The 23227-nt window shown below is 34.4% G+C and overlaps 1 protein-coding gene and 1 pseudogene across 1 annotated transcript; both read right to left on the bottom strand.

The window, feature by feature from the left end:
- Positions 1–1057: 1057 nt before the first annotated feature.
- Positions 1058–10573, bottom strand: LOC124939227 (histone-lysine N-methyltransferase SUVR4-like). The gene is given in 10 exon segments (XM_047479727.1): positions 1058–1195; positions 1280–1346; positions 1638–1734; positions 2825–2875; positions 9729–9795; positions 9879–9979; positions 9982–10093; positions 10095–10176; positions 10179–10242; positions 10244–10573. Coding segments are annotated over 9 exon segments (933 nt in total). The 3' UTR covers positions 1058–1195; positions 1280–1317.
- A 416-nt stretch (positions 10574–10989) lies between these two features.
- On the bottom strand, positions 10990–23119 carry LOC124939226 (annotated as a pseudogene).
- Positions 23120–23227: the final 108 nt, after the last annotated feature.

The raw sequence follows: 23227 nt of genomic DNA, 5'->3' as shown, positions 1-23227 counted from the left end.
AAATTCATTCTCAACACAAATACCTTTGTAAGACCAACCAATCTTATCTTTTCTATGAGAATAACCTAAGAATCACGACCAAGTTAGGATACAAGATAGGGCCCTTGAACCCGTGTGCAAGGTGAAGAAGTTTCTATGTAATTAAATAGCCCCAGATATTAGGAATAAGGAGAGTCTACACTAAACTACATTTCCCGCTACCAAGCCACTTAACAAAAAAGACTAGATAGAAGTCACTTAACCCCATTTCTTTTTCTTCTATTGGCGAAGTGTTAGACATTGTTTGTTCAACAATTTTTTTTTAAAGTGTTCAATGTTTATCTATTTTAAAATTGGAAAGAGTTACACATTTGAAAATAAGGAAAAGAGTTGCACATAAAACTAATAATTTACAAACAAATTAAAAAAGTATCTAAAACATGTAAATAGTCAAACAAAAATCTAAAATTCAATGAAAATTTTATTATCGAACATACTGGACAATTATTAAAAGCATAATTGTTTGAGAAATCTTAAACGATAAAAATAAATTACAACATATATAGTTAAAATAGTAAGAAATTCACAAAATTTATGAGCTTATTATAAGAGATCATTTACTTGGAAGTTCAAAAATTTTACTGTCCAAATTAGAAACAACTTTACAAGTCGATTAAAAATTCAGATTATGCACTACCAACATCGAAGACCTAAGACCCATCTCTTGTGAGTAAATATAAACAAATTTCCACAAAGAGAAAAGCTCTCTAAGAGAGAAAAAAGTTTCAATATTTCAATCTCATCAGTGAGCTCATAAATGATAAAACCATCTCTATCTAAATCTGAAAGAGAATAAAATTTTGAATATGGATTAGTTCTATCTAAACAATGGGTCTTTGAAATATTTGACAAAAATCTGTTTTTTGAAAAAATACATTGATAATTTATCAATTAAATCCAAAAAAATATCCCCAAATTGGCCTATTCATAGCCACAAACAAAAACAATATTTAATCATCAAAGTTACAAACAAAAACATACTTGACAAATTAAGCAGTCTAAAATAAAATTTTAATTCCATAACCAATCATAGATAGAAATAATAGAAATTCTAAGAAGTTGACTCGAAACTACATTAATCCAATAACCAATCTTACTATCCTCCATTCAGTTTAAGATCCTTATGGTGAAGCACATTCAACATTGTGGCTGATGACTGAAAGAGAGCAACAAAATGTTTTGTCAAAAAACAATGATTTTAGTTACAAAATAATTAAATAAAATAACAATACATTGATACCTTGAAATTGTAGCATCATAGAGTTTAGAGGCATTGCTTCATCTCCTAGATTTAGATCTGGAAGATTCTATTCAAAAACAAACAAAAAATTGACACTATGGTGTTGACAACTTGAGGTATGAAGTTTATTTTAAATGTTAACAATTCTATAATGATAATCATAATCAAAACTAAAGTATTGAGTATATAAAGAATAGACTACCATAAATGTTAAAGGTAACAATTCATACTAACTAAAGTAATACACCATTATTACGAGATCGAACAGAAAGAACAAATTTAAAAAATCACGACATATTAACTTTTTTGTTGTTTAAAATCAGATAATTATATTAAAAAAACAAAAGATAAAACTTACTTCTCTTAGGTTTGATATTCCGACAAGATTTGCTGCCACAACGACAATTAAAGGCCTTGACCGGATGCTCGTGGTCATCAAAGTCAATCCCATAATCCTGTAAAAAACAGTTTTGTTACAACAATCTATAATTTGAATCGTGATGTCAAATTTTTTTACTGTTTTCTAGAGATGATATATTAAGGAAGAATAAATAAAAGAAGACTAATAAATTTATCTAGTTTCCACTTTATAAAGTAAAAAAAAGAATGAAAGAGTACTATGATGTAGAAATTAAAGCTTTAGCCAAATCTCAAAGAATGGAACAGACTACACAAATTTATTTACAAATGTAACAATTAGAGTTGTAATTGTCATTTCAATTCCAAGGTTGGATGTAAATTAACATTTACTCAATTTTATCTAAATGTTATAAATATTAATAAGAATAATTACACATGTAGTCTTTTTGACATCAATAGATGTTCCAATAAGAATAACTAATGATCAATAGTAAAAAGTTAATTGTTGAAAAACTACTTTATTTGAAAAGAATTGAAAAACTAAGTTAATTTACTAGTTTCTATCCAAATGTTATTAATGTTAAAGAATGTATAAGAGTAACTCTTTTGTAAATCCCATCCTTCCTGAAAGCAAGCTAGAAAAGGAAGAAGGCTCAAAAGAAAAGCAAGACCAACCATCATGTGTGTTTATTTGATTCTAACCAGACCAACCAGCATGTGTTTGTTGGCAATCTCATTAACATATTTATGGAAATGACAACATAATCCAATCTTGCAGCAATAGAAAAAGAATATTGAGATAACTTAGAGGGACAATGAATCTAATGGTGTTCTACAAGAATGAAAGACTTAAATCTATTTTTGTGTGTAGAGCAGATTATGGTCTTTCAAAATGCAGCCAATAGTCTCATTATCATCTACAAAAGCTGAGTCCATTAATATTGTTGGTTCTACTTGTCATGAGGAAATCAGGCATGTTTATGTAGGTCCTATCAAGATATATATTTGATAATAACAGTTTTATAATCAAACTCTCCAAGATATTATAAATGAACTAATTAAAAATGTCTTGAACACTTGGTAACATGTCTACTTTTTATGTGATTAAATCAAAATCTAAATGAACTAATTAAAAATTCTATTCATATGTATTAGACTAAATAACCATAGGATAACACTACTCACCCAATTTAATTCTTCCATTGCTTTCACTTCTCTTAAGGTAAAGAATGCAAGCTGTACAAAATGGGAGATTATGAATGGTAATCAAATACACATTGTGATATAAAATAACTTAACCAGTCTCAATGTTCCCTTTGCAGGTAACCACACCGGACCGGTCGAGACATTGTGTCTCAAAGAGATCCGGACAATCAAGAAAAACGGTGCTACTTCTTTAAACCGGATCGGCTCAAATGAAAAATCGGAGAAAGCATATTTTCGGCTGGCTCAAAAATCGAAGATCTTAAGGCCAACGGGAAAATACTCAAATCGATGAAATCTATGAAAGATGACGTAATGAATTTCTTGGATAATGAGCACAAGAAGGATCCGTAATCCGAGTTAGAATCATGTAACAAAAGCAATGATGAATAATTATCCAAGATCACACGCAACCTTCTGAAATAGGCGGCCGGCTAATGCATGTCTGCCAGATGTCCAAAATGACAAGGCGTGCACGCTACCTGAACCTGACCGGTTCGGCTGACTAATCAATGAATGAGAGAGAAATATGACCGTTGTCATATTATCTATATAAAGGAAGCCAAGAACGAAAAGCAAACAGTGACAACGCGTGCAAACAAGAATCAATCAAAATTTTCACATAATCAAACCCGAAGAACATCCTGAGTTGATATAGCTATTCTGTTCTCAAAGTAAAATTGTTCTAAGTAGAAATCAGTGTATTTTACCAAGTGTAAAAGTATTACATCACTGTGTGAGTAGTGTAATCGATGAGCAGTCACTAAGACTCGTCCGGATTGTGTATTGTATTGTGTAATATTCCAGTTAGTGAATATCCTTCTCACTATTTGAGAAGAAGGGGTGACGTAGGAGAGTTTGTTCCGAACATCCATAAAATCTGTCTTGTGTTCTTTACTCTTACTTTCCGGCTCACTTACTCTAACCGAACCGAATTATAAATCACTCAGACCGAACTGGTCCCTCTCTCCAATAAGACAAAACTGACATTCAATGTTGATGTTTTCCCTCCAAAACCGGATCTATATAAAGAGACCTTTCCTAATCAAATTAACACATCTTAAATCATAAATATCTTGAACTCATTCTCTCTCTATTAGCAAAGTTTGAATCATGCCGGGCCGAACTCTAGAAAACTTCTTGAGCATCAACTTCGATTCATGTATGGAACATTGGGATATAAAAACCAAGGAGGTCATGTTTGAATCTCTCATTGACACCGGTCTTCGAACCTTTCTCGAAGAATCCGGTCCCATACTTCTTGAGGATGTCAAGACTTTCTTCAGAGGTGCTTGCATCAGAGAAAACTATATCGTCTCCATGGTGAGAGACCATAGCTTCTGGCTGGATGAAGCCGAATTTGCCCAAATGTTCAACCTGCCCACAGAAGGGTTTTCCGACTTCCCAACCCGGGTGGGAAGTGCAGCAACCGATCACTCAATATTCTTCTCTGGAACCGATGTACCAGTGGAAAATCATGGGTTAAAAACCCGCCTTGCTCACCACATCCAACTTCTTCATTAGATTGTAAACTGCTCTATCATTTGTCAATCCCCGAATCAGCGCTACTCCAAGAAAACATTCGACATGATGACCTACATTGTTAACAACACGGCCATCAATTGGTCATCGGTCATTTTTCAGAACCTGAAAACCATGGTGCTAACCAAGAAGGGTCTCGGTTATGCTCCTCACATCAGTCGGATCATTCTTAAGTACCGCCCAGAATTTGGACCGGGCACACCGGCATCTCCTTCAAACATCCTTGACATGGATGGAGTGGAAGAGAAACTCTCAATAGTCGTTATTACATAAGTTATATCTTTATTTCTTATGAATTTCTATTTCCAAACCGATCCATATATCGCTTTCTATCTTGTACCTTCATTCAATGAAACTCTATTTCAGTCTAAATAACCGGGTCAAAGTAACAATCAGAATATCCATCTAAGTAACCGATTAATATTATAAAGTAACTTCGTTTTCATTGAAATATCCGGTCAATATCAAAGAAACCGCGTCTTCGCAGTTATGCACGGTCTCAAGAAGAACCGCTTAATCAAAAGTTGTAAATATTCAGCACTCATCTAAATAACCGGTTAAATCGATAGACAAACATGTGTTCGTAGAACTTTCCGGTCAAGATCAAAACACCGCATCATTGCGGTTCACAAATCACTTCATAATACGGTTTCAAAAAGGGACTGCATCGTCAAAACCGAAATCGAAATTTTTGGAGGGAAACATATTCCCGCCAACATATCCCGCCAGAAGCTCCCGCTCAAACTTCCCGCCTCTGATTTGGCGCCCATAATTTGCCGCCTTTTTCATTACCGCCCATGGTTTGCCGCCAAAATCACTTGGAGGGAAAATTCCCGCCCAAGGTGATGGGACGGTTTGCGACGATTGAGCTTCCAGACCGCGCCTATAAAAGGGACTCTTGGCCATTTCATTTTTCTCTTACGCGAAACAGCTTTCTCTCTCTAGGCTCTCAATTTCTCCCACATCGGTTATTCTCTCAAACTCTCTCAATCACCAACAATGGTTCGTGCTTTGGCTTTGTTCAAACACATCATCCAGGTGGATTTTGAGGAAATCAGACAAAACGGTTCGGTTCCGGCAAAGGAAGTTCTTACCCGGATTTCGGAAGCCGGACTCGAGTACTTTCTAGGCGGTCCTTTCGTTCTTTACAGGGAAGCGGTTGAAGAGTTCTTCAAAACCGCATCTCTCTCTGGCGACAAAATAACCGCAACCGTTGGCGACAAGCAATTCAACATAACCGAAGAGTCAGTTGCGGAAATCTTACGTCTTCCAACAGATGGCCGCAACGCTTCAATGGAAATAGACCAAACAACATTCGAGGCGGCTTGTCAGATTCTCTCGGCAATCGGGGATCCTGTAAAGGTATCCGGTAAGAAGTCATCACTGCGACCGGAATATATACCGCTCTATGACATATTCACTAAGTCGGTTCAGGCGAGATGTGGAAATTTCGATAACTTCACCAGGGCCAAAATCGAGATGCTTATCGGCTTACTGAACGGTATAAACGTTAACTGGGCGAAGGAGATCTTTCAAAACCTAAAAGACATGGTGAAACCGGATTCCGCCCGGTCATGGGGTTATGCCATCCCGCTTGGGAAGATCATGCTCCAAGACAACATCAACACCGGTCCTGGTGTTCTTCTCTCATCGAGCAAGATAATAAGATCCCGACAATTCCTGGAGAAAAAGCAGTCGGCCCCCGGCTCTACAGGTGGCCGAAGGAAGAAATCTACTGCCAAGACACCGGCTCCGGTAAAAGACAAGTCCGGAAGCAAGGATAAGGAACCGATAGTATTCACGGAACCGCGCTCAGAAACGCAAGATGAGGAAGACTCGGCTTCCACGTCTGACCGAACCGGCTCGCAGAAAACCAATGACAATCCATCCGATAAAGAAGGACCAATTGAAGAGGAACAATCGGCCACAAGTCTTGACAATGTCGGTGCGGCCACAAGCCTTGAAAACACCGATGCCGGTGCAGACGGCCGAGGGGAGGAAGAGGTTCCCGCTGACAACGACCAGAAGATGGCCGAGAAAATTGTACGCAAAGTCTTGGAAGAAATTCATCTGCAAGCTCAAAAGGCAGCACAAGCATATAGAGAGTGGTTCCTGATACGGTGCAATAAATTCTTCAAACATGTGCTACCGGACCTAACCACCAGACAAAGATTTGAGAGAATTTTGGAGATAGAGGAAGACGTTATCAGGCTCACAAACGCCGAGGATCCCAACGAAGCCATGGACCGACACGCAATAGTGGAACCGCGTGCTCGGCTACACAAGCTAACCACACATATACGAAAGCTTACAGAAAGGTATGTTGCGGGAACACCGAAGGCTAAATTACAACTCCTGGTGTTGGATATACTTGAAGTCAAGAAAGGAGAATTCATTGACGAAATAGAGCGTCTTGAAGCGGTGCGTAGACAGCGAGATACGGCGCACTCTCCGCGTCCTGAGACCGATGACGGTCAGAATCGAAGTGATACGCCTCCTCTAGCGGATCCGGTCATCAACGACACTGACGAAAGGACAGAGACTCCTTTCACCGGGTCACTTGAAACTGGTCAACCTGGGGATTCAGAACCGGTCGTTACAGAAGAAAGGGTCAAGACTCTCATTGAAGAGTTTGCAACAGAAAGGTTCGACCATGGAAGAGGAAATTCAAGAAAACCGTGCTTCAAATAATCAAGTTAGCCGAAACAACGAGGGATGATCTTGTGAAGGCAGATGCCCGGATCACAGAGATCGAAGCCGACTACCGGGACGATACCATTCTACACAACGAACATCTTAAGCGAACCGAAGACTTGAAAGATAAGACCTCCAAGATGGTGGATGACTTGGAACGGTTTCAAGAGAAAACCGATCAACAGCTCACAAAGGTAGATGAGGACCTAGGGCGGTCAAGCACCGAAGTCTGTTCGACACTTGACAGGGTCATAGATCTTGAAAAGAAGAATGCAAGTCTTGAAGAGCGCAACGGCAAGCTTGAAGCCGACCTCAAGGCGCTCACCGAACAAGTGACTGAGTTGATAAATGCCAAGCTTAATGTTGATAAAGCGGTTGAGGAGGCAAACACTCGAGCGGCTAAGGATATTCAGGATGCGCTGGACGAAGAAACGCGGAAAGTAAAGGAAGCACCGCAATCATCTGATGCGAACTTCAACGAACGACTACGGATATCAATGGCCAAAGATCCGGCACTTGCAAAGAGCATAGCAGCTCAAGCGGCCGAGGATGCAGAACGGTTAAATTCTGAAAAACGAAGGCTCGCCGATTTTGCAAATGCCCACAAGAAGACCAAGGCGGATTCTTCCTCTTCAGTTCCGGCAACACGGAAAAGGAAAACACCATCAAGGAAGGTTCAAGTAACCGGGATGCAGGAGAGGATCACCGAGACAAATATCGAAACTCCACCGAACCCTGCTCCCCAAACCGAGGATGAAAGCGAAGAGAATCTCGAGCCGCGATCTACAAGACAGCGAGTCTCCAATGCGGTTCCAATCAGCACGGTCGGTCAACCGCAAGCTGGAGGTTCATCTTCAAGAGCGGCTCCACCGGATGAGGAACAAACAACCGATGACATGATGAAAGACTTCCTGCCATCCGAATCAGAATAGGGGCTCTCTTTTCTTAATCTATGTTTATTTCGGTTTCTACATATAATATTTTCCCCTTTTACGGTTACTTTTATATATATAAAGTTATTTTTTAAACCGGCCTATACTTGCAATCGTACATGATTTTGATAATTTTAAATAAAATAATCAAAAAGGGAGAAATTGATAAGATAAAAGATTAGAATTTTCCAAAATTTTTCTCAAAATTTTTCCAAAATTTTCGAAAAATTCTCCCAAGTCAATTTCAAAAATCCAGTCAAATAAAGAACCGGCCTACGTTTGCAATCCTACATGATTTTGATAATTTTAAATAAAATAATCAAAAAGGGAGAAATTGATAAGATAAAATTAGACCGATCAACAGAACTTAACAAAAATAAACCTTCCATGCAGGAACAAAGAACCGGACCAGTCAAAGTTCCCAACCGGATTGAGAAAACCAACCGGTCAGATTACTCAACCGGTTAAGAAACTCAACCGGTCAAGTTATCAAACCGACCAGAAACATGACCGCACAAAGAAAAACAAGATCGGTCAAGACTGAAGGCTGGAAACACCAGATAGCGCGTCATTAACCGACCAGAAGCCAAAGGAATGACCGGAAGCCATCCGGTTAAGACAAATAACCGACCAGCATAAGAAGATACTTCGGGTACCTGTTGAGAATGATACCAAAGGAACAAACTGAACATTTCCATATTCATACAAGTCTGAGGACAGTCTACAGGCTGCAGAAAACCGTCCTACAGGGTCTTTCCACTTCGGGATAAATTAGAAAGGCAATCTTCCAAGTACAGACAACTGTCTAACCGACAGTTACCACATTGAGTAAAAGACAAACCTAGCCGGTTTGTCCTACATACTGGAAGAACAGACTGCTAGGTCTGAAAAGTTGACCGCCAGGTCTGAACAGTTGACCGGCAGGTCTGAAACACTGAACATCTGCTCAGCCAATCAAATTCAAGGAAGTGAAATATGACCGTTGGCATATTTTACCTATAAAAGGAGCAGCTGAAGAGGAGTAAATATGGGACACAGTGAACAATTAATTTACAAGTGATAAGATTGTGTTCTCTCTCTAGAAAATGCCTAAGTGTTAAAGTTGAAGTGTGTATTTATAATTTCGGTGTAAATTGTACGGGTGTTATCGAGCAGAAAATAAGTCTCGATCGGATTGTATTTGTATTCCTTAGTGAATATCCTTCTCGCGGTTTCGAGAGGAAGGGGTGACGTAGAAGTTTTATCTCCGAACATCCATAAAAATTTGTCTTGTTATTTACTTTCCGTCTGACTTACTTTATCACCGAGCGGTACTAACCGACCTACACCTTTTTGACCGACTCTAAACTATCTAAACCGAATCACCAAGTTACAAAATCCGACCCATCAATTTCCAAACCTGTCTTATCCAAAACCGGTTCTGCCTATCTTGTGAGTGTGCTGCTTTAACCTGAAACAAACCTCTTCCGCGCTTGAACCTGGTTCAAGGGTTTGTGACAGTTTGTGTAGTATTGAAACTCCGGTGTTAATCTCTAACCGGATTAATCACCAACCTTTGAGTGAGACGCGCTAACCGGTCCAACTCCGGTCCTCCAGCCGCGACCTAGATCCTAACATAACTTATTAAAAAAGAGAAAACGATAGGTGATAATTTAATGGATCTATTAAAATGACTCATTTATGTGAAAATGTTGCACAAAAATTCCACAAATATTTACATGATAATAATGATGATCTGGAGTCTCCACCTCCACATGTATTTCAAGAAAATTGCAATCAAAACACCTAACACAATAAATAAATAAATAAACATTAACAATAAAGTTTCACCAAATTAAATTTGAGATTAATTAAATTCCTTAACTTACCTATGGTTAATAAACCTTGCAATGTTTCCATAATAAGTAGCAACCAAACATAGAGCTTCTTCATCTTTTAAGACACCTTTTGAACCCCAATCAGCATCAAATCAAGTAGAACAGGATAGGTATGCACTTCACCATCTCGCTTGGCCAACCCTCGCTCATATATCTCAGTGTTTGTTAGTATCTCACCAACATATTCACAAACAAAAGCACCCTTTGTTTATACCTCGTTGCACGACCCGTTTCTCACATTGTTTATTGCATTTGCATTTCCACCAACATTCTTTAATGAATTTTTTATTAAATGTCCTCTGCATTGATAATCTTTCAAATTGGCATCATTTCTCAATTTTTCAAGCGGACAGTCCCCTTACAGTAAATTTGTTGTGCTTTTTTGGAAAGCGGTTCATAGATATACATTGGTCTATAAAGTCCTCTTTTACAATTCCATCCACGTTGTATGCAAAATCGCCACGAGTCTCTCGGGCACATTCACAGGGTGGATAAGACGATACACAATTACCGTGACAAGTTGCACAGCTATTACTATTATCATCAATTCGGGCCAATGAAAAATTTACATAAGCTTTGTCATATATCACATTCTTCGAAATATAATGAAATGTTGGAGGAGGTTCATCGTTAATCTCCTTTAAATTCAGATTATGCACTACCAACATCGAAGACCTATGACCCATTTCTTGTGAGTAAATATAAACAAATTGCCACAAAGAGAAAAGCTCTCTAAGAGAGAAAAAAGTTTCTATATTTCAATCTCATCAGTGAGCTCATAAATGATAAAACCATCTCTATCTAAACAATGGGTCTTTGAAATATTTGACAAAAATCTGTTTTTTGAAAAAATACATTGATAATTTCTCAATTAAATCCAAAAATAATATCCCCAAATTGGCCTATTCATAGCCACAAACAAAAACAATATTTAATCATCAAAGTTACAAACAAAAACATACTTGACAAATTAAGCAGTCTAAAATAAAATTTTAATTCCATAACAAATCATAGATAGAAATAATAGAAATTCTAAGAAGTTGACTCGAAACTACATTAATCCAATAACCAATCTTATTATCCTCCATTCAGTTTAAGATCTTTATAGTGAAGCACGTTCAACATTGTGGCTGATGACTGAAAGAGAGCAACAAAAATTATTGTCAAAAAACAATGATTTTAGTTACAAAATAATTAAATAAAATTACAATACATTGATACCTTGAAATTGTAGCATCATAGAGTTTAGAGGCATTGCTTCATCTCCTAGATTTAGATCTGGAAGATTCTATTCAAAAACAAACAAAAAATTGACACTATGGTGTTGACAACTTGAGGTATGAAGTTTATTTTAAATGTTAACAATTCTATTATGATAATCATAATCAAAACTAAAGTATTGTTATATATAAAGAATAGACTACCCCATAAATGTTAAAAGTAACAATTCATACTAACTAAAGTAATACACCATTATTACGAGATCGAACAGAAAGAACAAATTTAAAAAATCACAACATATTAACTTTTTTGTTGTTTAAAATCAGATGATTAATTATATTAAAAAAACAAATTAAAAACTTACTTCTCTTAGGTTTGATATTCCGACAAGATTTGCTGCCACAACGACAATTAAAGGCCTTGACCGGATGCTCGTGGTCATCAAAGTCAATTCCATAATCCTGTAAAAAACAGTTTTGTTACAACAATCTATAATTTGAATCGTGATGTCAAATTTTTTTACTGTTTTCTAGAGATGATATATTAAGGAAGAATAAATAAAAGAAGACTAATAAATTTATCTAGTTTCCACTTTATAAAGTAAAAAAAAAAGAATGAAAGAGTACTATGATGTAGAAATTAAATTTTTAGCGAAATCTCAAAGAATGGAATAGACTACACAAATTTATTTACAAATGTAGCAATTAGAGTTGTAATTGTCATTTCAATTCCAAGGTTGGATGTAAATTCAACATTTACTCAATTTTATCTAAATGTTATAAATATTAATAAGAATAATTACACATGTAGTCTTTTTGACATCAATAGATGTTCCAATAAGAATAACTAATGATCAATAGTAAAAACTTAATTGTTGAAAAACTACTTTATTTGAAAAGAATTGAAAAACTAAGTTAATTTACTAGTTTCTATCCAAATGTTATAAATTTTAAAGAATGTATAAGAGTAACTCTTTTGTAAATCCCATCCTTCCTGAAAGCAAGCTAGAAAAGGAAGAAGGCTCAAAAGAAAAGCAAGACCAACCATCATGTGTGTTTATTTGATTCTAACCAGACCAACCAGCATGTGTTTGTTGGCAATCTCATTAACATATTTATGGAAAGGACAACATAATCCAATCTTGCAGCAACAGAAAAAGAATATTGAGATAACTTAGAGGGACAATGAATCTTATGTTGTTGTACAAGAATGAAAGACTTAAATGACATGAAAAACACATCTATTTTTGTGTGTAGAGCAGTTTATGGTCTTTCAATAGTCTCATTATCATTTACAAGAGCTGAGTCCATTAGTATTGCTGGTTCTACTTATCATGAGGTTTGGTTGACAAGAATTCTTGAGGAAATCAGGCATGTTTATGTAGGTCCTATCAAGATATATATTTGATAATAACAGTTTTATAATCAAACTCTCCAAGATATTATAAATGAACTAATTAAAAATGTCTTGAACACTTTGTAACATGTCTACTTTTTATGTGATTAAATCATAATCTAAATAAACTAATTGAAAATTATATTAATATGTGTTAGACTAAATAACCATAGGATAACACTACTTACCCAACTTAATTCTTCCATTGCTTTCACTTCTCTTGAGGTAAAGAATGCAAGCTGTACAAAATGGGAGATTAGGAATGGTAATCAATTAAATACACATTGTGATATATAATAACTTATTAAAAAGGTGAAAAAGATAGGAGATAATATAATGGATCTATTAAAATGACTCATTTATGTGAAAATGTTGCACAAAATTCCACAAATATTTACATGATAATAATGATGATCTGGAGTCTCCACCTCCACAAGCAAATTGCAATCAAAACACCAAACACAATAATAAATAAATAACACATTAACAATAAAGTTTCACAAAATTAAATTTGAGATTAATTAAATTCCTTAACTTACCTGTGATTAATAAACCTAGCAATGTTTCCATAATAAGTAGATTCCAAGCATAGAGCTTCTTCATCTTTTAAGAAACCTTCTAAGCCCTAATCAGCATCAAGTAGAACAGGATAGGTATGCACTTCACCATCTCGCTTGGCCAACACTCGCTCGTATAACTCAGCGTTTGTTATTATCTCACCAACATATTCACAAACAAAAGCACCCTTTGGAAGGTCTTGTAGGGTTCGAAGACCCCATCCTTTACCAACTTCAGGTGTCATAAAAACTTGCAAAATTTTATTTATACCTCATTGCACGACCTGATTCCCACATTGTTTATTGCATCCGCATTTCCACCAACATTCTTTAATGAATTTCTTTAGTAAATGTCCTCTACATTGACGATCTTCCAAATTGGCATCATTTCTTGATTTTTCAAGCGGACAGTCCCCCTTACAGTAAAATTTGTTGTGCTTTTCTGGAAAGTGGTTCATAGAGATACATTGGTCTATGAAGTCCTCTTTTACAATGACATCCACGTTGTATGCAAAATCGCCACGAGTCTCTCTGGCACATTCACAGGGTGGAAAAGACGATACACGATTACCGTGACAAGTTGCACAGCTATTATTATTAACATCAGTTCCGTCCAATGAAAAATTTACATAAGCTTTGTCATATATCACATTCTTCATAATTTAATGAAATGTTGGAGGAGTTTCATCGTTAATCTCGTTTACTAGGCAAATGACAACTGTTTCTTGCTCTTTTGAAATGTCATGTCTTTTCTCTATACTGTAAAACATTTATTTTTTCGCAAATCTCAACACTGTTGACAAATTTTGAAGAAGTTTTTTTATCTGGACAATGTAACAAATCAATGTTAATAGATAATGTATAACATAATATTTTTTACATGGACAATATTAGATAGATTAAACATGAAAAATATGAAATTATTCACTTCCATCACACATACCTTCAAGTGTTATTGAAGGGTGTTTTCCTTTGTTTATAATTGTTGATGATGTAGTTGCACCAAAATGGCGTTTACTAATATTACCACGGTTGTTTCGCGGAAAATTATTAGTACAGAACAAGATACCATCCGTTTCTTCCTTCTTTAGAAACGACTTCTTAACATTAGGTCTATCTTCTTTCTGTTAAAAATGAAAGAATAATAATAAGAGAAAAATAAAATAATCAATTATTGAAAAAAAAGAAAAGATACATACCAGCGTTTCATCTTGCTCAAATATAGCATCTATGAGTACTCTATAGTTGTCTTCCTCAATAAGTTGCCAATTTTTATCGTATAATTTCAAAAGTTTTTCCAACACAGATATTGTTTTCTCCTCGCTAACACCCAAATCTCTGAAGGCATGTGATGCTTTCATAACTCATGAATTTGGAGTCATTGTTCCTACATACACAAACAAAAATAAAGAAATACAATGGGTTATAACATTTAATAATTGTTTTTATCACATAAACATGTATAAAATTAGATTTTGTTTTAAAACCACTCTTTTTTAAAATTATTTATCCTGTTTAATTTGTAGTTTTAAAGAGGTATGATAAATTCGTTTATTGTCTAAACCAATTACAAGTATCTAAGTCTAAACATTTATGCTAGTAAATATTTGTTAATAAAAATTTTGGCATTTAGCATGACACATACATTCAAAGTGTTATACCCTACATTCATATAAATTTTTTAATAAAATTTGTGACATTTTAGTCTCTTATATCGACTTTTTCCACTGGATCATACTTGTAGGGTATAAATACTAAGATCTATGTAAAAATAAAACTAATTTTAACTTTGAGTAGAAAACATTCATAGTAAGTACAATTTAAATAAATAAAATCTCTAAGTCATTCAATTAACTTGAAAATGCTCATTTCATTAAGTAGATCTAAGAATATTTTTATCTCTTTTTCTATCTCATTTTTTTTCATCTATAACAAGAAAACACTATACATAAGTTGAAAGTTATAAACATATCTAAATGATTATGGAATAAACTTAATCAAAATAAATTTAAATGTATAAAATAAATTAAAATCAAGACATAACTTTGCTTTGGTGATGGTCCAAATCCGTGCTTAAACACAAGAGAATTATTGGCAATTTAAAAAATCATGTAACGTGTATTTTCTAATGAAGAGAAAATATAAGGAGCAATGAAGAGGCAATCAAGGTCAGCTGTTGGATCAATGATTAATGGTCAGCTGTTGGATCAATGATTAATGGTTGATTTTATTTTTATGAATGTTTAACATTTCAACAATATAAAACCCCTCATCTCTAATCTCAAACAACCCTATCATGTTATATTTTCTCAATCTAAAATTCCAAAAGCCCTCTTCTTATTTTGTGAGTGTTTTTTCGAGTTCTTTGCTCGATATTTCCGTTGAAACCCAGTGATAGTTCAGGTACGCTGATCAAGTATGAGGAGTAGTAATTTCAGTGCAGAATCACAACTAGATTCGTTGTACCCTAGGAGACAGTCATCTACGATAAACTCCAACACAAACGGGAGACGTTGGAACTGTTTTAAGTGAAATGTGTCTAACACATTACTCGAATCAATATCTCAATCGGTGATTTCATTTTTCGTATATTTAATTTTATTTAATTTATTTGTTACATCATATGTATATATATTTACTATTATTCAAGACAAGATATCTAACAACGTTAATATATACACATAGGGCATCCACCCACACATGGACAAAACCTCGTGCAGTGTTTTGCGATTTCCCAATATCCCAATTTGAGTCAAACATTTGCATTACTAGTCACACTTTAGCCGTAGTTAAAAAACTAACTCTAGTCGAGTCAAAAGTTGAAGTCGGGTCAAAAGTTGAACAAACCTTGGTTAGAGTTAAAAACTAAGTCCACCATACTTCATGGGTGAGATTAGAGGAAAACACTCCAAGATCTAAATCATACAACATGTTGCCTAATAGGCATTAGAGTAAGGATATCTTTGATCACGTTGATCGCCATATTTTATGGCTCCGCCCTTTTATTGCTTTTCTAAATTTATGAATAAATAAAATTATAAATTAGGGATTTCCTGGATAGTGTATATTTATCAAGCTTGGACATACGTTTTCTAAAATTTATATTTATTTTCAAACTTTATCCAAAAGTGGCATTTTATATACACTCATTTTTTGCACTCTTATTATAATTTTAAAATAATTCCAAGCAAATGAACTTATTTCTAAAAATGCGTATATATGCTCATTGCACGGGATTAAAATAAATAATTAATTTAGAAAAGATATCGTATTCATTGATTTCAAAATAAAAATCTGGACTATTTTTGAATAAAAGTAATATATAAATAAATGGACTATATTGAAAAGATATCTATAATTTATAGTGTCTTTATTTATTGATTGTAGGATTTAAATAAATACGGTGTCGTTAACACGAATGACGCTAAAGAATCTAGAAAAACATAATTCAACCCAATAGTCTTTATGGGCCTTTTGAAATTATCCCAACATGAATGGGATGACATGAACGACACAAATAAGCATAATTGGAAAGTGGAGATTGTTTTGCTAAAGGATTTAGGAAAACATAATTCTTTTAAAAAAAGGAAGAGAGAAGAGAGAAGAGAGAAGAGAGAAGAGAGATATCTTCTTAAGTTAAGTAATCTAGTAGAGAAAGGTATCCAGGTGATATAATAAAGAAGAATAAATAGAAGAAGACAAATAAATTTATCTAGTTCCCACTTTATAAAGTAAAGAAATGAATTAAAGAATACTATGGATGTGGAAATAAAAGCTTTAGAGAAATCTCAAAGAATGGAATAGTCTACACAAATTTATTTATAATGTAGCAATGAGTTGAAATTGTCATTTCAACTCCATGGTTGGATGTAAATTCAACATTTATTCATTCTTATTTAAATGTTATAAATATTAATAAGAATAATTACACATATAGTCTTTTTTTGACATCAATAGATGTTCCAATAAGAATAACTAATGATCAATAGTAAAAAGTTAATTGTTGAAAAACTACTTTATTTGAAAAGAATTGAAAAACTAAGTTAATTTACTAGTTTCTATCTAAATGTTATAAATGTTAAATAATGTATAAGAATAACTCTTTTGTAAATCCCATCCTTCCTGAAAGCAAGCTAAAAAAGAAAAGCAAGACCAACCATCATGTGTTTGTTTCTCATTAACATATTTATGGAAAGGACAACATAATTCAATCTTAGAACCCCCTATCTTCTTACCTTTTCGTAGCTATCATGGCGATCTTTGAATGCATCTTCGTGATGTTCCGAAAAAATCGTCTATACATCTTTCACCCATTTTGTGAGGTAGAGAAGGTAACCCATTTATGTTTTGCTGACGATTTGTTCATTCTAGCGCACGTAGACATTGATTCCATTAAAACTATTAGGGTTATACTAACGTTCTTTTCTGAGGTTACAGGTTTAACTATTAATAAAAACAAAAGTGTGGCATTTTATGGAGGCGTGAAGGACGAAACAAAGCAGGATATCTTCAACATCATGGGCATCATGGAGATATCTGGCTGGGTAGTGAAAAAACTTTCTTATGCAGGGAGGATTGAACTTATAAAAACCGTGGTCATGGGCATAGTTGGCTACTGCGCACAGCATATGGTCATTCCGAAGAAGATAATGAAGGAGCTCGACATGCTGATGAGGAACTTTATCTGTGGCAGTAGCGAAAGAGGAGGAAAAAAAGTCAAATGGTCCGCTCTCTACAAACCGAAGGACGAGAGAGGCATCGGCTTGAAGAAGTATATCGAGTGGAACAAGGCTCTCACTTTCAAGCATCTATGGGCTTTTGGAGCGCAATGAAGAGTCATTATGAATCAAATGGGTGCATACGAGGTTTATGAAATACGAAACCAGCATCTGGACCTACAAAATTCATGAAGGTATGAGCTGGTCTCTGAAAAAGATTCTTAAACTAAGAAGCGATATTGCAAATCTTTATGACATCCGGCTAGGGGACGGGAAAGACACTCTATTCTGGCACGACCCCTGTTTGGAAAACTATTCTATCATCCACAAGGAGGAGTTTTAAAATACCCGCATCAAAAGGGACTACACAGAAGCGAAAATCAGAGATAATAAAGACGGGAATTGGGACTCACTCCTGAGAAGAAATTTAGAAGGACGTAGAATACTTGATCATATAAGTAATATACAACTACACGACAGACCGGATATTCATGAATGGAAAGCTGAGGACAATGGGAAGCTGGTATCGAAGAAAATATGGGAGATAATCCGGGAAAAAGCGTAGAAAGTAGAATGGGCTCCACTTGTATGGTCAACGAAGATTATACATAGATATCATTACATCCTATGGCTCGCCTTCAGGGAAAGACCCACCACTCGTGATCGTATCAGCAAGTATATAAGCATCCCGGACGCGAGCTATCTTCTATGTAGAGGAAATGAAGAAACCATAGATCACCTATTCGGGAGCTGTTGTATTGCTTCGGAGCTTAGGGACAGATTCTATAAAAGCCCGGAGCTGATCAGTTTCCTAAGAGAATTAAATGAAATCAAAGATGTAACACTACTCAAAGACAAGGGAAATAGATTTGGAGTAGTGTGTTCGAGTGCGGCTTTGGAGTAGTGGTGTATAACATTTGGAGTAGGTCCTATCAAGATATATATTTGATAATAACAGTTTTATAATCAAACTCTCCAAGATATTATAAATGCACTAATTAAAAATGTCTTGAACACTTGGTAACATGTCTACTTTTTATGTGATTAAATCATAATCTAAATGAACTAATTGAAAATTCTATTAATATGTGTTACACTAAATAACCACAGGATAACACTACTTATCCAATTTAATTCTTCCATTGCTTCCACTTCTCTTAGGTAAAGAATGCAAGTTGTACAAAATGGGAGATTAGGAATGGTAATCAATTAAATACACATTGTGATATAAAATAACTTATTAAAAAGGAGAAAAAGATAGGAGATAATATAATGGATCTATTAAAATGACTCATTTATGTGAAAATGTTGCACAAAAATTCCACAAATATTTACATGATAATAATGATGAGCTAGAGTCTCCACCTCCACATGTATTTTAAGCAAATTGCAATCAAAACACTTAACTCGATAAATAAATAAAAATTAACAATAAAGTTTCACAAAATTAAATTTGAGATTAATTAAATTCCTTAACTTACCTATGGTTAATAAACCTTGCAATGTTTCCATAATAAGTAGCATCCAAGCATAGAGCTTCTTCATCTTTTAAGACACCTTCTGAACCCCAATCAGCATCAAGTAGAATAGGATAGTTATGCACTTCACCATCTCGCTTGGCCAAACCTCTCTCGTATATCTCAGCGTTTGTTAGTATCTCACCAACATATTCACAAACAAAAGCACCCTTTGGAAGGTCTTGTAGGGTTCGAAGACCCCATCCTATACCAACTTCCGGTGTCATAAAAGCTCGCAAATTTTTGTTTATACCTCGTTGCACGACCCGATTCCTACATTGTTTATTGCATTCGCATTTCCACCAACATTCTTTAATGAATTTTTTATTAAATGTCCTCTACATTGACAATCTTCCAAATTGGCATCATTTCTCAATTTTTCAAGCGGATAGTCACCCTTACAGTAAAAATGTTGTGCTTTTCTGGAAAGCGGTCCATAGAGATACATTGGTCTATGAAGTCCTCTTTTACAATGCCAAACAGGTTGTATGAAAAAATCGCCACGAGTCTATCGGGCACATTCACAGGGTGGATAAGACGATACACAATTACTGTGACAAGTTGCACAGCTATTACTATTATCATCAATTCGGGCCAATGAAAAATTTACATAAGCTTTGTCATATATCACATTCTTCGAAATATAATGAAATGTTGGAGGAGGTTCATCGTTAATCTCTTTTACTAGTGTGCTGACAACTGCTTCCTGTCCTTTTGAAATGTCATGTCTTTTCAATATGTTTTTTGAAACATTTCCTTTTTCGCAAACCTCAGCTCAGCATTGTTGACAAATTTTGAAGAATATTTTTTATATGGACAATGTAACTAATCAATGTTAATACGGTAATGTATAACATATTATTTTTCACATGGACAATATTAGATAGATTAAACATGAAAAATATGAAATTATTCACTTCCATCACACATACCTTAAAGTGTTATTGAAGGTTGTTTTCCTTTGTTTATAATTGTCGATGATGTAGTTGCACCAAAATGGCGTTTACTATTATTACCATGGTTGTTTCGCGGAAAATTATTAGTACAGAACAAGACATCATTCATTTCTTCCTTCTTTAGACACGACTTCTTAACAATAGGTCTATCGTCTTTCTGTTAAAAATGAAATTCTTCCTTCTTTAGATACGACTTCTTAACATTAGGTCTATCGTCTTTCTGTTAAAAATGAAAAAATAATAATAAGAGAAAAATAAATTAATCAATTATCTAAAAAAAGAAAAGAGACAAATCGACATTTCATCTCGCTCAGATATAGCATCTGCGAGTACTCTATAGTTGTCTTCCTCTATAAGTTGCCAATTTTTATTGTATAATTTCAAAAGTTTTTCCAACACAGACATTGTTTTCTCCTCGCTAACACCCAAATCTCTCATGGCATGTGATGCTTTCACAACTCTTGAATTTGGAGTCATTATTCCTACATACACAAACAAAAATAAAGAAATACAATGGGTTATTACATTTAATAACTGTTTTTACCACATAAACATGTATGACATTAAAATTTGTGATAAAACTGCGAATTTTTAAAATCATTTATCCTGTTTAATTTGTAGTTTTAAAGAGACATTAAGAAATTCGTTTATTGCCTAAACCAATGACAAGTATCTAAGTCTAAACATTTATGCTAGTAAATATTTGTTAATAAAATTTGTGACATTTAGCATGACACATACATTCAAAGTGTGATACCCTACATTCATATAAATTTGTTAATAAAATTTGTGACATTTTAGTCTCTTATCGACTTTTTCCACTGGGTCATACTGTAGGGTAAAAATACAGAGAGTAGAGAGAAGAGAGAAGAGAGAAGAGAGAAGAGAGAAGAGAGAAGAGAGAAGAGAGAAGAGAGAAGAGAGAAGAGAGAAGAGAGAAGAGAGAAGAGAGAAGAGAGAAGAGAGAGATAAGGGAAGACGGCTCCTTAGGTTGAGTAACCTAGTAGAGAGACAGGTATCCAGATGATATAATAAGGAAGAATAAATAAAAGAAGACAAATAAATTTATCTAGTTCACACTTTATAAAGTCAGGAGCGGAGCCAAGTACAAGCCGGCCCGGGCTGTAGCCCGGGTAGCCTTAAGTAGCCTGTATGTATTTTATTAATAACGACAGTAAATTACCGTCGTTATTGGTTATTTTTCGTCGCTAAAATGCATTGGTGACAGCAAATTATAAAACTAGCCCGGATAGATTTTTTTAATAAAAAATTAGCCCGGGTAGGTTTCAAATCCTAGCTCCGCCCCTGTATAAAGTAAAGAAAAGAATGAAAGAATACTATGGATGTGGAAATTAAAGCTTTAGAGAAATCTCAAAGAATGGAATAGACTACACAAATTTATTTACAAATGTAGCAATTAGAGTTGTAATTGTCATTTCAACTCCAAGGTTGGATGTAAATTCAAAATTTATTCACTTTTATTTAAATGTTATAAATATTAATAAGAATAATTACACATATAGTCTTTTTTGACATCAATAGATGTTCCAATAAGAATAACTGATCATTAGTAAAAAGTTAATTGTTTAAAAACTACTTTATTTGAAAAGAATTGAAAAACTAAGTTAATTGACTAGTTTCTATCTAAATGTTATAAATGTTAAAGAATGTATAAGAGTAACTCTTTTGTAAATCCCATCCTTCCTAAAAGCAAGCTAGAAAAGGAAGAAGGCTCAAAAGAAAAGCAAGACCAACCATCATGTGTGTGTATTTGATTCTAACCAGACCAACCATCATGTGTTTATTGGCAATCTCATTAACATATTTATGGAAAGGACAACATAATCCAATCTTGCAGCAACAGAAAAAGAATATTGACATAACTTAGAGGGACAATGAATCTTATGGTGTTGTACAAGAATGAAAGACTTAAATGACAAGAAAAACACATCTATTTTTGTGTGTAGAGCAGTTTATGGTCTTTCAAAATGCAGCCAATAGTCTCATTATCATCTTCAAAAGCTGAATCCATTAATATTGTTGGTTCTACTTGTCATGAGGTTTGGTTGACAAGAGTTCTTCAGGAAATCAGGCATGTTTATGTAGGTCCTAACAAGATATATATTTGATAATAACAGTTTTATAATCAAACTCCAAGATATTATAAATGAACTAATTAAAAATGCCTTGAACACTTGGTAACATGTCAACTTTATATGTGATTAAATCACAATCTAAATGAACTAATTGAAAATTCTATTAATATGTGTTAGACTAAATAACACTACTTACCCAATTTAATTCTTCCATTGTTTTCACTTCTCTTGAGGTAAAGAATGCAAGCTGTACAAAATGGGTGATCAGGAATGGTAATAAATTAAATACACATTGTGATATAAAATAACTTATTAAAAAGAAGAAAAAAATAGGAGATAATATAATGAATCTATTAAAATGACTCATTTATGTGAAAATGTTGCACAAAAATTCCACAAATATTTACATGATGATAATAATGATGATCTGGAGTCTCCACCTCCACTGGTATTTTTAGCAAATTGAAATCAAAATACCTAACACAATAATTAAATAACACATTAACTATAAAGTTTCACAAAATTAAATTTGTGATTAATTAAACTCCTTAACTTACCTATGATTAATAAACCTTGCAATATTTCGATAATATCCCCAATCAGCATCAAGTAGAACAAGATTGGTATGCACTTCACCATCTCGTTTGGCCAACACTCCCTCGTATAACTCAGCCTTCGTAGGTATCTCACCAACATATTCACAAACAAAAGCACCCTTTGGAAGGTCTTGTAGGGTTCGAAGACCCCATCCTTTACCAACTTCTGGTGTCATAAAAACTTGCAAATTTTTATTTATACCTCGTTGCACGACCCGATTCCCACATTGTTTATTGCATATCCGCATTTCCACCAACATTCTTTAATGAATTTCTTTATTTAA

Source organism: Impatiens glandulifera, chromosome 5 (assembly GCF_907164915.1).
Source record: "Impatiens glandulifera chromosome 5, dImpGla2.1, whole genome shotgun sequence".
Lineage (NCBI taxonomy): Eukaryota > Viridiplantae > Streptophyta > Magnoliopsida > Ericales > Balsaminaceae > Impatiens > Impatiens glandulifera.
Note: the sequence above shows the minus strand (reverse complement) of the source record. Positions and strands in the feature narration are given on the sequence as shown.